The sequence below is a fragment of the Pelodiscus sinensis genome, unplaced genomic scaffold (genome assembly GCF_049634645.1).
Source record: "Pelodiscus sinensis isolate JC-2024 unplaced genomic scaffold, ASM4963464v1 ctg47, whole genome shotgun sequence".
Lineage (NCBI taxonomy): Eukaryota > Metazoa > Chordata > Testudines > Trionychidae > Pelodiscus > Pelodiscus sinensis.
In genome coordinates this window covers 1,051,267-1,065,000 of record NW_027465886.1, presented here as the reverse complement: position 1 = coordinate 1,065,000, position 13,734 = coordinate 1,051,267, and the positions used below count along the sequence as shown (strand labels likewise).

Below are 13,734 nucleotides of genomic sequence, written 5' to 3'. Positions count from 1 at the left end.
ATGCAAACTCTACATCTTCCAAACCGGCAAAGATGCACCAAACTCTTCTCCGATAAGAGAGAAACCTTCAGATGGTACCGGTGGAGAACACTTCCTATGGAAATGAAAAACAATTCTTAGGGTTAAGGCCTATACAACAAAACACAAACCACCTCAGCTTGCAAATGGCCTCTATATAATCTAGCACAGGTAAAACTTCCCCAGTGACATGCACCCAGTGAAATACAACAAAACAAAACAAAACAAAAACAAAACAAAAACCCCCGATCGAGGACTGTACTTAACTTGGGAATCTGAAAGCGAGTCTTCCAAACCGGCAAAGACGAGCCGACCTCTTCTTCGTTCGCAGAGAACGCTTCGGAGCGCGCCGACGCGGAACGCTTCCTATGGAAATGAAAAACAATTCTCACGGTTAAGGCGCGCCCTACAAACGCAAACTACCTCAGCTTCCAAAGCGTGCACGTACATTTCAACGTACCACAGGTGAATTTCCCCAAGTGACACGCACCCGGTGAACCGCATTGCCCGAGCAAGACGCAGAGCGCGCGCCCCACAAAATCCAACCCCCGATCGAGAACCGTACTTAACTTGGGAATCTGAAAGCGAGTCTTCCAAACCGGCAAAGACGAGCCGACCTCTTCTTCGTTCGCAGAGAACGCTTCGGAGCGCGCCGACGCGGAACGCTTCCTATGGAAATGAAAAACAATTCTCACGGTTAAGGCGCGCCCTACAAACGCAAACTACCTCAGCTTCCAAAGCGTGCACGTACATTTCAACGTACCACAGGTGAATTTCCCCAAGTGACACGCACCCGGTGAACCGCATTGCCCGAGCAAGACGCAGAGCGCGCGCCCAACAAAATCCAACCCCCGATCGAGAACCGTACTTAACTTGGGAATCTGAAAGCGAGTCTTCCAAACCGGCAAAGACGAGCCGACCTCTTCTTCGTTCGCAGAGAACGCTTCGGAGCGCGCCGACGCGGAACGCTTCCTATGGAAATGAAAAACAATTCTCACGGTTAAGGCGCGCCCTACAAACGCAAACTACCTCAGCTTCCAAAGCGTGCACGTACATTTCAACGTACCACAGGTGAATTTCCCCAAGTGACACGCACCCGGTGAACCACATTGCCCGAGCAAGACGCAGAGCGCGCGCCCCACAAAATCCAACCCCCGATCGAGAACCGTACTTAACTTGAGAATCTGAAAGCGAGTCTTCCAAACCGGCAAAGACGAGCCGACCTCTTCTTCGTTCGCAGAGAAAGCTTCAGAGCGCGCCGACGCGGAACGCTTCCTATGGAAATGAAAAACAATTCTCACGGTTAAGGCACATATAACAAACATAAACCTTTGCTTCCAAAACACATGTGCTATGTTATGTATGTGAATTTCCCCAGTGACATGCACTCCTCCACTGTGGGGGGGTGACTCGTCTCCTGCAGAAAGTAAAGTGTAACGGTTATGTAACAACACAGCGGGAGGGTTAGGAGCAGGGGTGGAACGCTGCCTGCTGCCGGAAGTAACCGGCTGCCAGTGCTCACCCTGCACCACCGCCTCCTCCATAAGTGGCTGGTCAACAGTCCCACATCCTAGGACAGTGACCTCGGTGGACTCCACAGGAATACTTTCCAGGAATTCCTCATAGCCTCGAATGCTCCTCAGCCTGTAGCTCTCCCACCTGCTGCCTGAGAGATTCCACCAGCAGGCACCTTTCACAACGGTTGTCTCCCCCAGCCTGGAGATCGCTCAGTGGGAATTGCAAGCCACAAATACTGCAACACCACACCAGGACTTGGGTAGAGGCATCCATGCTCAGGTTCTCTGTCTGGATACAGGCACAGGTGGAGGAGACAGGAGAAGTATTGGCACAAGCGCTTCGGGTCTTCATCACCATCAGTCTCTCCCTCTGCTCAACTCCCTCTTCAACTCCCCTGTCTGCTTCGCTCCCCTGGTCGCACTGCTCTGGCTTTTTAAAGCCTGCTTGCCTAGATCAGGCCTGCCCCCTTCTGAGTCACACAGGGGAAGGCTGAGCCTGAGGCTAATCAGAAGCAATCAAGGGAACAATGGCAGGCTCTCAGTCCCAACTGCCACAGAAGCTGAAACTGAAACTGCTAGCACTCACCTGGAATCAGACTCTCAATTCACACTTCAAACAGTCAGGCGCACACACACACACCACAGCTTGTACTCTCACCGGGTAGCCTCTTCGGCGGTGGGGTCGCTTTGCTCTCCCTCTTCAACTCCCCTGTCTGCGGTCCCCTGTCCGCTTAATGATGTGTGTTTTGCAGAATGGCGATCGGAAACAATTCCCCGTATCATCTTCCCACATGAATTAAATACACTACAAATAACATAAAATGCAATTAAATCACATTACAAAAATGAGAACAGAAGAATGGTACTTTAACCAAAAATACAGCCCAGCGCTACCCGATATCAACACTCACCATGATCGTAGGAGTGCCTAGCTACACCTCCTCAGAGCAACCCAAAGCTGAATGACTCCCTGGGCCTAGATGCCCAGCTTAAATGCTACCATAAGCTCCGCCCCTCAATATCCCAGCATGCCTTGAGGCCAAAGGAAGGTATAAATGCAGACTCATAGGCCGCAGACTCCCTTTACTTCATTTCTACATTAGCAGTGGCAAGAGCTGCTCATGCTGAAGCATTTACCATCTGTTCGCCTAACAAATACTATTCTCCACAGACTCAAACTCTGTGACCAGGTGAGGCTACAGTCATCCTATTTCAGGTTCCTAAAAGGAAAACCTTGCCCCCAGAAAGGGGGGGGTTCTCAGGGCGTACGTAGCTACTGGGGGCTGAAATAGCTACTTTAGATGTAGTGAAGGGGATGTTTGAACCGGAGTATATGCAGAGTGTAGGAAACATTACTTGGCTGGTGCCAGAGAGGATACACACTGCCTCATTCTCAAGATGAAGTGGGGGGGGGGGGGTTGTTCCCTGTTGTAGTGCCAGGCCACCTGATACAAACAAGAAACCCACCGTGCCCCCCAGAGCCAATATGATGGGCAAATGGCAACCTGTGAGAACTTTGATGATGTGAGGTTCGGCACTGGCCACCGCTTCCTTTCAGGCTCCCTCCCCCCATCTCTTCTAGACCCCACTGCCTCCCCAATACTTAATTTTCATACACAAAGGTCTCAGACCTCAATCCTGACACAAATTAGAAAGTGGGTGGCCAAGTATGGAGCGGCAGCTGCTAGGAGAGTGCTCAGTTCTAAAGGCAACCCCGCCCTCCACACACACACACACACCGGCACCACTGGTAAAGGACAAAGGTAGCAATTACCTTGGAGCCATTCCATTTCAAATGTCCCATGGGCCTGAGACACCGCCACTGTTACCAGAATCACAGTAGGACTTCCTGCCCACCTTCACTATGCACATCACACAGAAGCGACTGGCACGGTCCATACGCCCCTCTACGTCGGTCTCACCACACGCCGCCCACACTCTCCGTGCCAACTCCACCCCTCCCGTTAGTCTGCAACCGGCACAAACGGTGCATGCAAGCACCAGTTCGTGAAAACTCCCTAGCCCCTCCACCTACAAGCCACTTCCAGAAGGGTGTATGAGTCCCTTTCGTGTCTCAGTGGAGGTAAACACAAAACCCCTCACCCCTTCCCACACCGCAAAACCCTGCCCCAACCCACACACCTCAAAAAACTCTCCCAGAGCCAGACCCCTTACTCTTGCCCAAACCCGAGGCCCAGTCTGAGGAAACTGAGTGTACGTGGAAGACAACTAGCAACAGACACAGGAGAAATTGAGTGAGAGTGAATTGGCCTGTTATTTTGAAATAACTATTCCCCAGAGCTGTGTCTAGACGGGCCAGTTTTTCTGGAAAAACTTGCCAGCCGTCTACACTGGCCGCTTGAATTTCCACAAAAGCACTGACTTCCTAAGAAATCAGTGTTTCTTGCGGAAATACTATTCTGCTCCCTTTTGCGCAAAAGGGCCAGTGTACACAGCTCAGATTTGTTTTCCACAAAAGAGCCCCGATCACAAAAATGGCGATCGGGGCTTTTTTGCGGAAAAGCGCGTCTAGATTGGCAAGAATGCTTTTACACAAAAAGTGCTTTTGCGGAAAAGCGTCTGTGCCAATCTAGACGTTCTGTGCTGAAAATGCCTTTAACGGAAAACTTTCAGCGGCTGAATCCCGACGCCTGGGGCAGAGCAGCTGGGGTGCTGCCGGGTTGGTCCCGTGGCGCCGCCCCTGGGGTCCCCGAGTCAGCACCCCAGCTGCTCTGCCCCTGGCTTCCTGGAATCAGCCGCTGATCTGTTTCAGCAGCAGCTGAATCGGGGACCCCTGGGGCAGAGCAGCTGGGGTCCTGCCGGGTTGGTCCCGCAGCGCCGTCCTTTGGCGCTGCGGGACCAACCCGGCACCGCTCCAGCTGCTCTAGGGGCAGCGCTACGAGACCAACGTGGCAGCGCCCCAGATGCTCTGCTCCAGGCTTCCCCGATTCAGCTGCTGGTCAGTTTCAGCAGCAGCTGAATGGGGGAAGCCTGTCCGGTTGCCCCAGCACTTCCGGGTTCCCGATGGTGCATTGGATGCCGGACTAATGGAGTTTTACTGTATTTTGAAAAATATTTTCAAATACTTTAACCCCCAAAATACCTTATTTGAAATAATTTCCCAGTGTGAACATAGCCAAACATTAGCGCTACGCTGCAATGCTATTTCCATATACTCAAGAATCCCAAAATATCAATCCCTCGTCTTCACAGCAAACTTGGTTTTTTTGGATTCATTATGCCAAGGTCCCTGTAAATATCATTCTACGAGGCAAAAGGGACCTTTTCTTAGAGCACTTTATTTTGAAATTTGGCATCATGTAGACAGCACCAAATGATGAAATAAGATAAGATACACAATTTGAGCGATACAAATTGTGTATCTTATCTCAATGCTATTTCAAAATGGCTTATTTCAAGTACTCTGTAGAACTCTGAGGGTGAAGGAGGGGTAAAGAGAGTCTCAAAGGTTCTCCCTCCACCCGCTTTCCTCTCTCAGGTTCTTTCCCCAGCCCCTCCCCAGTTACTTTGACCCCAAATAAAAAACACACCCACTTTATTGTTTCCAAAAAACAATGTCAGTTTTATTGTATCTGCGATGGGGGAGGGGGAGAGGATTAAGAGAGGGAAGGCAAAGAGGGGCAAGGCACAGGCCCCTAGTGGGGAGGTCTGGGGAGCGTGTCACTGGGGTCCTTGTGAGAAACTTTCCCTCAGGGCCTCCCAGATGTGCACCCCCACCTGAAGAGCCTGCTGGATGGCAGCTGTTCAAAGGGCCTGCTGACCGGGCCTGCCTTTGCTTCCTCCCCCTTCAGATCACAAATATTGTGGAGCACAGAACACTGGCCACTACTTGGGGGAATGTTCCACTCCCCAACATCCAGCCGGGTGACAAGACATCTCAACCTATGGGGGGAGGAATAGCTCAGTGGTTTGAGCATTACCCTGTTAAACCCAGGGTTCTGAGCTCAACCCTTGAGGAGGCCATTTAGGGATCTGGGGCAAATCTGTCAGGGATGGTACTTGGTCCTGCCATGAGGGCAGGGGACTGGACTCAATGACCTATCAAGGTCCCTTCCAGCTCTATGAGATAGGTATAGCTCCATATATTTATTTATATTAACCTCACCTTGAGACACCCTCCACTACAGGGCAGGCCCGGCGAAGCCGGGCATTGAAGCATTCCTTGCTAGGGTCAAGGTGTCTGGTGTAAAGCTTCGTGAGCCAGGGCAACAGAGTGTAGGTCACATCCCCCACAATGCACAGTTGCATGTACACATCCCCCACCCTGATGATGAGGTCAGGGAATAAACTGCCTGCCTCCAGCTTCTGGAAGACTCTGGAGTCGCAGAAGATGTGAGCGTCACGTGCCTTCCTCGACCAGCCTAAGAAAATGTCGGTAAACTGCCCACGGTGGTTGAGAGGGCCTGTGGGACCATGGAGAAGTAACCTCCTAGTTTATATACACAGACATCGGGGCTCGGGCACCGATGTGGGTGCCATCAATAATATCACCGCCGCACGGTTCCGTGTTGCTGAGGTGGATGACCCTGAGCAGCTGGATGGTGTTGATGGCCCGCATGTGACATAGTGCGGGTGCTGTCTACTTTGTAACCCGGTATTCCCTCCTAGCTGTGTTGCTATGTGTGATTCCCAATGAGCATATTGGCCCCAGACACCTAAGTCTCAGCCTGAGCACATAACAAGGCTGTTCCCAGGGCGAGACAAAAGAAGAGAGGTGGGGTCGGCCATCAGGCTGGGGGGTAGGGCCTGGGAGTTGAGTTGGTCTAAAACATCCTCACTCCACCTAGCCCAGCCCAGACTGAGAAAGGGAGTGAAGCCCCTTCCCCTCGAGAGGACTAAGGCTGTCTGCCCTCGCTCCTATGTTAACATCTCTCCTATGCTATGCTGTGTCTCTGAGAAGAAATAAACCCTTTTACTCTACTGGCTGGCTGAGACACACATCTGGCTGTGGATGGGGGTGCAGGGTCAGGGGCTCCCCAACACACCATCACACCTGTAGCAGGAGACCAACAAACAGAGAATCACTGGGGTGCCTGAGCCCTGTGCAGGTCCCTCAGCCCACCCCTTCCCTGCCCACACATACCAGGAGCCACCCCCTACGTAGCCTATCCGTGGCAGGGCTGTGTGAGGGTGGGACTGAAAAATTGCCTGGGAAAGGGGCTTCTCCACCACCCCCAACCACCCTTTCCCTAGGGTTCCCCATTCCAGCACTTCACACACCCCTTCCGGGACCTTAGCTGGAGAGCGCCACGCCTGCGTGACGTGGGCCCTGACGGTCGACTTTTCCACACCAAACTGGTTCCCGACACATCGGTAGCTGTCCGGCGTGGTGACCTTCCACACGGCAATGGTGACCCGCTTCTCCAGAGGGGAATGTGGGTCGCATGCGTGTCCCGTCGTGTGAGGGCAGGGGAGAGCCAGGAACACAGCTCCAGGAAGATCTCCTTCCTCGTGCAGAAATTCTGGAGCCGCTGTTGGTCATCCCAGAGCTCCATGTCGAGCTGGTCCCACCCGTCAGATCTAGTCTCCAGTGCAAGAAGCGGCGGTGCACAGCGTGGTGCAGCTGGAAGAGCTGCGCTCCCAGACAATCAGCTGGTGGTTGTGTTCCTGCGGGGCCAGGAGGGCAGCCTGCAGAAACTGCAGCACGATAGCTAAGGGCCGTCAAGTGCCCAGAGGCACCTCTAGCTCCACGACTGGCAAGCTGAGGTATCCGCAAGGGCAACCGGAGCAGTCAGAGCAAAGGCTTTGCTGTCCCTCCAGGGAAAGGAGAAGCACCCGAGAAATGGCTGTACGGCGGGGGGAGGGGGGGGGGGTGTCACTTTGCTAACTTCAGAGGTTCCCTTATCCTGCTTCCCTGCTTTTCTAGCACAGGACCTAGGCCCATCCCTGGGGCAGATGGTGTTGTCTGCCCAGCCACTGATGGTGTCGACAGAGGGGGGTGGGATCAAGCCCACCATCCTGTACTCCCCAGGCAAATCCCTGCCCTATCCCTGAGTTCACTGGAGATCCCACTCTGTCTCCCTGCCTTCAGTGGGTCCCTTCTCCTGCCTTTCTAATGTGGGAGCCAGCTCCATCCCTGGGGTATCTATGTTGGCTGTTTGGCCGCTCCCAGGGTGGGTGGGACTTGGGCCCACCAGCCTGCCCTGCCCAGGCGAAAGGGTCTCAGATAGCCTCAAGCAGCAGCTCCCAGCAGTAATTGCTGACCCGATGCCCTGCCTGAAGTGGTTCTGCGTGGCCTTAAATGCAATTCTGCATCCAATCAGTGTGGACGCTTTAGTTTGAAATAGCTAAGTGCTTTTCGAAATAAGTCTGCAGTGTAAACATACCCTAAGGGTATGTCTACACTGCAAGTTTCCTTCAGAAAAAGCTATTCTGGAAGATATCTTCTGGAAAAGCTGATTTTGGAAATAGCACATCCACATTAGGGGAGCTTATCGCAGACTAATTTTGAGGCTTCCCGGTAGTGTGGACGCTCTATCTCGATTTAGCGCCCCAGGATGCACTGGAAAGGACTAACTTTAGAATGAGGCGCTATTTTGACATAGCAGCAGTGGAGAGCCCACTCGCTCACCTGCTGCTGAAAAAGCTTTTTCAGAAGAGGCGTTTTTCCGACACTGGTAAACCTCATTCCATGAGGAATAAGCCCTCCATTGTTTCAATTTTCTTTTGAAATAACGCAATTGCTGTGTGGATGCTACTGTTGTTCTGCCAGAATAACGTCCCTTATTCCAGAAAAACGGCACAGTGTAGACACACCCTTAGGGTATGGCTACACTACAACACTAATTGGAACTAACTTAGAATTAGTTAATTCTAATTAAGCTAATTAATTCGAATTAGTGCATCTAGACCTAAAAGCTAATTCGAATTAGCATTTTGCTAAATCAAAATAGCATGTCCACATTGAGTGGACCCTGAACCGAAGTTAAGGCTGGCCGGAACGAGTGCCTGCAGGGCATCAGGTTAGGACTTAGAGTGTGGAGCTGCTGCCTCCGGCTAGCCGAGGGCTGTGCTTAAAGGAACCCGACCCCCACCCCGGACAGACAGTTCTCAGGGTTCCCCGCTTGCTTGTTTACCTCGATGAGGGACAGCAAAGCAGTCCTGTCTTGGAGTGCCCTGAGTGCCCACACTTGGCACATCACAGCACTCGGCCATCAGCCCGGCTGCACTTGCCGCAGCCTGCCATCCAAGGGGATCAATTGGGGGGATCCAGGCGGCCCTGCAGGAGAGCTTCCACCCTGAGGAGTCCGCAGAGCCACCCCAGTCCTCCCCATCGGGGGCTCGTGCCCCATTCCTCCCTCACCTCCTTCCACTTACCTCTCCCTAGTCCCCCTTCCTGATGTAAAAAATAAATGACACGTGGGTTGTTAAATAAAGAGACTTTCTATTTTTGAAAACTGAGGGGTGGGGATTAACCTCTGGGGAGACTGGGAAAAGGTGGTGGGAGAGGGGAAGAGAGATGGTGGGAGAGGGGAGGTGGAAACCTGGGAAGAGGGAGCTGGAAGGGGGAAGCCAGGAGAGGAGGAGGAGGGGAAGTATAAAACTATGGTACACCATATCTTCAGTACTGTGTACAGATGTGATCTCCTCACCTCAAAAAAGCTATTTTGGCCTTGGAAAGGGTTCAGAAAAGGGCAACTACAATGATCAGGGGTTTGGAACAGGTCCCATATGAAGAGAGGCTAAAGAGACTGGGACTTTTCAGCTCAGAAAAGAGGAGACTGAGGGGGATATGATAGAGGTCTATAAAATCATGAGTGGTGTGGAGAGGGTGAATAAAGAAAAGTTATTCATTAGTTCTCATAATAGAAGGACTAGAGTACACCAAATGAAATGAATGGACAGCAGGCTTAAAACTAATAAGCAAAAGTTGTTCTTCTCACAGCACATAGTCAACCTGTGGAACTCCTTGCCGCAGGAGGCTGTAAAGGCTGTCCAGACTACCGGATGCTCTTTCCAAAAAAAAAAAAAAAAAGCGCACCCGGAAGTGCTCCTGGCAGGGCATGGGGGCAGCCTTTATTTCCAGGTGCTGCTGCATGCCCTTCCCAGAGACGCGTGCTTAAAGGGAACCCCAGGACAGCCTGCACTGATTCCTCTGCAAGGGCGGCAGAAACCCCCCCGCGTGTGCTCTCACTCACTAAGGTCTGTAGCTGAGGGTAGTATATCCTTTAGCCCTTTCCCCACCTCTTCCCTCTGTATGGGGCCCTCTACAAGAACACTGAGTCAGTCAGGCATGACGCACCACCGCTCTCCCTTGCGCGACTGGCGTACCTGCAGAATTCCCGTTGGCTCCTGAGCCCTTAACCCGTGGAGATGCTCACCTGGAATGCCTGCACGTGTGCCGTACAAGGACACGGCAGAAGCAGAGCAAGGACAAAGACACAGACAGAAACAGACAGACAGACAACGTATTGGCCAATACGAGAAAGCAACAAGAGAGAAACACATGAGAGGGAGCCAGAAGCTTTACCACCTTGCGTCTTCCTCCTCGAGCCAAGCGTCCTCTGAGGAGGACACCGTGTCCCAGAGAAACTAGCACCCCTGACAAACGGGAGCCCTGTTTCTCCCACGACCAAGGAAGCACCTCGGGAACCTCCGCTCGGACTCGCTGTCTAAGCAAACGTGACTTCCCTTCCTAGACCCAGGTGGGCCATAAGCCGAGAGATTTCCAGACCCGACACTTATCTCCGTGTCAGCGACGGCTGCTCCGCTCCCAGACGGACGGTTCGCGCCTCGCTTCGACCAAGCTCCCGAGCTCGCTGTTCTCGTTTCCGTTCCATCCCCAGACGGGAGGACACCGGGAGGGTTGACTTCTTATCGCTCGCTACCGAACACAGCAGAGGGGGAAAACCAACCAAACAACTTAGCGTTTCAGTCCGCAAGGACGCGGCATCGCTTCTCCTCCCACCATCGCACCGCAGCCTCCCACCATCGGCCACCCCCTCCCGCTGCCACTACAGGACCGCGGAGAGAAAGGAGGCCTCGAATCTCTATCCACGCTCTGTTGAACCGCCTGCTGCCCCTTCACCAGTCCCCAAGCCACCAGGCTCCGTGACCCAGCAGGAAGCTCTCTGCCTCAGAAGAAACCTACGGCCAGGACGCTTGAAGATTTCAAAGCACGCATCTCTTACTCACACAGAGCCATGGGAAGGCCCAACGCTGAGGAAATTTCACGTGTCCCGAGAATCACGTCCAGGCAGCTCAAGTCCATCTCGGACGGTTTCTTCTCCGCTCATGGCCCCGCACTGATTGCTCTGCAAGGGCGGCAGAAACCCCCCCGCGTGTGCTCTCACTCACTAAGGTCTGTGGCTGTGGGTATTCTATCCTTTAGCCCTTTTCCCCGCTCTTCCCTCTCTATCGGGCCCTCTTCTACAAGAACACTGAGTCAGTCAGCCATGACGCACCACCGCTCTCCCTTGCGCGACTGGCGTACCTGCAGAATTCCCGTTGGCTCCTGAGCCCTTAACCCGTGGAGATGCTCACCTGGAATGCCTGCACGTGTGCCGTACAAGGACACGGCAGAAGCAGAGCAAGGACAAAGACACAGACAGAAACAGACAGACAGACAACGTATTGGCCAATACGAGAGAGCAACAAGAGAGAAACACATGAGAGGCAGCCAGAAGCTTTACCACCTTGCGTCTTCCTCCTCGAGCCAAGCGTCCTCTGAGAAGGACACCGTGTCCCAGAGAAACTAGCTCCCCTGACAAACGGGAGCCCTGTTTCTCCCACGACCAAGGAAGCACCTCGGGAACCTCCGCTCGGACTCGCTATCTAAGCAAACGTGACTTCCCTTCCTAGAGCCGAGTGGGCCGTAAGCCGAGAGATTTCCAGACCCGACACTTATCTCCGTGTCAGCGACGGCTGCTCCGCTCCCAGACGGACGGTTCGCGCCTCGCTTCGACCAAGCTCCCGAGCTCGCTGTTCTCGTTTCCGTTCCATCCCCAGACGGGAGGACACCGGGAGGGTTGACTTCTTATCGCTCGCTACCGAACACAGCAGAGGGGGAAAACCAACCAAACAACTTAGCGTTTCAGTCCGCAAGGACGCGGCATCGCTTCTCCTCCCACCATCGCACCGCAGCCTCCCACCATCGGCCACCCCCTCCCGCTGCCACTACAGGACCGCGGAGAGAAAGGAGGCCTCGAATCTCTATCCACGCTCTGTTGAACCGCCTGCTGCCCCTTCACCAGTCCCCAAGCCACCAGGCTCCGTGACCCAGCAGGAAGCTCTCTGCCTCAGAAGAAACCTACGGCCAGGACGCTTGAAGATTTCAAAGCACGCATCTCTTACTCACACAGAGCCATGGGAAGGCCCAACGCTGAGGAAATTTCACGTGTCCCGAGAATCACGTCCAGGCAGCTCAAGTCCATCTCGGACGGTTTCTTCTCCGCCCATGGCCCCGCACTGATTGCTCTGCAAGGGCGGCAGAAAAAGCCCCGCGTGAACTCTCACTCACTAAGGTCTGTGGCTGTGGGTATTCTATCCTTTAGCCCTTTCCCCCGCTCTTCCCTCTCTATCGGGCCCTCTTCTACAAGAACACTGAGTCAGTCAGCCATGACGCACCACCGCTCTCCCTTGCGCGACTGGCGTACCTGCAGAATTCCCGTTGGTTCCTGAGCCCTTAACCCGTGGAGATGCTCACCTGGAATGCCTGCACGTGTGCCGTACAAGGACACGGCAGAAGCAGAGCAAGGACAAAGACACAGACAGAAACAGACAGAGAGACAACGTATTGGCCAATACGAGAGAGCAACAAGAGAGAAACACATGAGAGGCAGCCAGAAGCTTTACCACCTTGCGTCTTCCTCCTCGAGCCAAGCGTCCTCTGAGGAGGACACCGTGTCCCAGAGAAACTAGCACCCCTGACAAACGGGAGCCCTGTTTCTCCCACGACCAAGGAAGCACCTCGGGAACCTCCGCTCGGACTCGCTATCTAAGCAAACGTGACTTCCCTTCCTAGAGCCGAGTGGGCCGTAAGCCGAGAGATTTCCAGACCCGACACTTATCTCCGTGTCAGCGACGGCTGCTCCGCTCCCAGACGGACGGTTCGCGCCTCGCTTCGACCAAGCTTCCGAGCTCGCTGTTCTCGTTTCCGTTCCATCCCCAGACGGGAGGACACCGGGAGGGTTGACTTCTTATCGCTCGCTACCGAACACAGCAGAGGGGGAAAACCAACCAAACAACTTAGCGTTTCAGTCCACAAGGACGCGGCATCGCTTCTCCTCCCACCATCGCACCGCAGCCTCCCACCATCGGCCACCCCCTCCCGCTGCCACTACAGGACCGCGGAGAGAAAGGAGGCCTTGAATCTCTATCCACGCGCTGTTGAACCGCCTACTGCCCCTTCACCAGTCCCCAAGCCACCAGGCTCCGTGACCCAGCAGGAAGCTCTCTGCCTCAGAAGAAACCTACTGCCAGGACGCTTGAAGATTTCAAAGCACGCATCTCTTACTCACACAGAGCCATGGGAAGGCCCAACGCTGAGGAAATTTCGCGTGTCCCGAGAATCACGTCCAGGCAGCTCAAGTCCATCTCGGACGGTTTCTTCTCCGCCCACTGTCCCTCACTGATTCCTCTGCAAGGGCGGCAGAAAAAGCCCCGCGTGAACTCTCACTCACTAAGGTCTGTGGCTGTGGGAATTCTATCCTTTAGGCCCGTGGTCACCAACCAGTAGATAGCAAGCTACCACTAGATCTCAGTGGCTCTAAGAGTATCTCTTGAGCCCTCTCTGAACTGCACGCCTGCGCAGTACATACATTAGCTTTCCTCATTCGAGGAGCAGCTACTCACCGAGCAACAACACAGGTGAGTAGCTGCGAGGAATGGTGGGACCTGGGAGGTCTGGAGGGCTGAAACACCCCAGCCAGCTGTCTGTGGCTTTCAGCAGAAAGAGGCTGCCCCGCAGTCCAGCTGATCTGCGGCTTCTCTTCTGCGCTTGCCCACGTGGAGCTTGGTGCACTCTGGCTGAGTGCCATGGCCAGCTCTCCGGGCAGCCACTTCCCTTCCCTCCAGCCCGGATTGGCTGGTGTAGGGAACTCCCTGCCCCCAACCTTGTTCCCTCTCCTCTGCCCCAAATCTTTCCCCCTCCCTCCTGGACCCGTTCCCTCTCCCTTGCCCCCCCATCCCACTGTATAAACCGTCCCCCCCTCTGCAGAAACCTGTCCCCCGGCAGCCT

The 13,734-nt window shown here is 54.0% G+C and overlaps 1 protein-coding gene across 3 annotated transcripts in view; it reads right to left on the bottom strand.

Moving 5' to 3' along the window:
* LOC142824250 (uncharacterized) overlaps positions 1 to 13,154 on the bottom strand; it is a 14,494-nt gene extending 1,340 nt beyond the window's left edge. The window contains exons 1-7 of one of the 3 annotated variants that reach the window (XM_075916012.1): positions 13,016 to 13,154; positions 11,854 to 12,704; positions 10,692 to 11,542; positions 6,777 to 7,163; positions 2,194 to 2,340; positions 1,195 to 1,293; positions 1 to 94 (exon numbers count right to left, since the gene is read on the bottom strand). The exon at positions 1 to 94 is cut by the window's left edge and continues 23 nt beyond it. In XM_075916012.1, coding sequence (XP_075772127.1) covers positions 10 to 94; positions 1,195 to 1,293; positions 2,194 to 2,340; positions 6,777 to 7,051 — 606 coding nt within the window. In that variant the 5' untranslated portion in view covers positions 7,052 to 7,163; positions 10,692 to 11,542; positions 11,854 to 12,704; positions 13,016 to 13,154 and the 3' untranslated portion in view covers positions 1 to 9. Of the gene's footprint in view, positions 1,294 to 2,193; positions 2,341 to 6,776; positions 7,164 to 8,881; positions 10,381 to 10,691; positions 11,543 to 11,853; positions 12,705 to 13,015 lie in introns of those variants that run through there. The other 2 variants (XR_012899181.1, XR_012899182.1) reach the window with 2 other exon arrangements.
* Between the last annotated feature and the right edge of the window lie 580 nt (positions 13,155 to 13,734).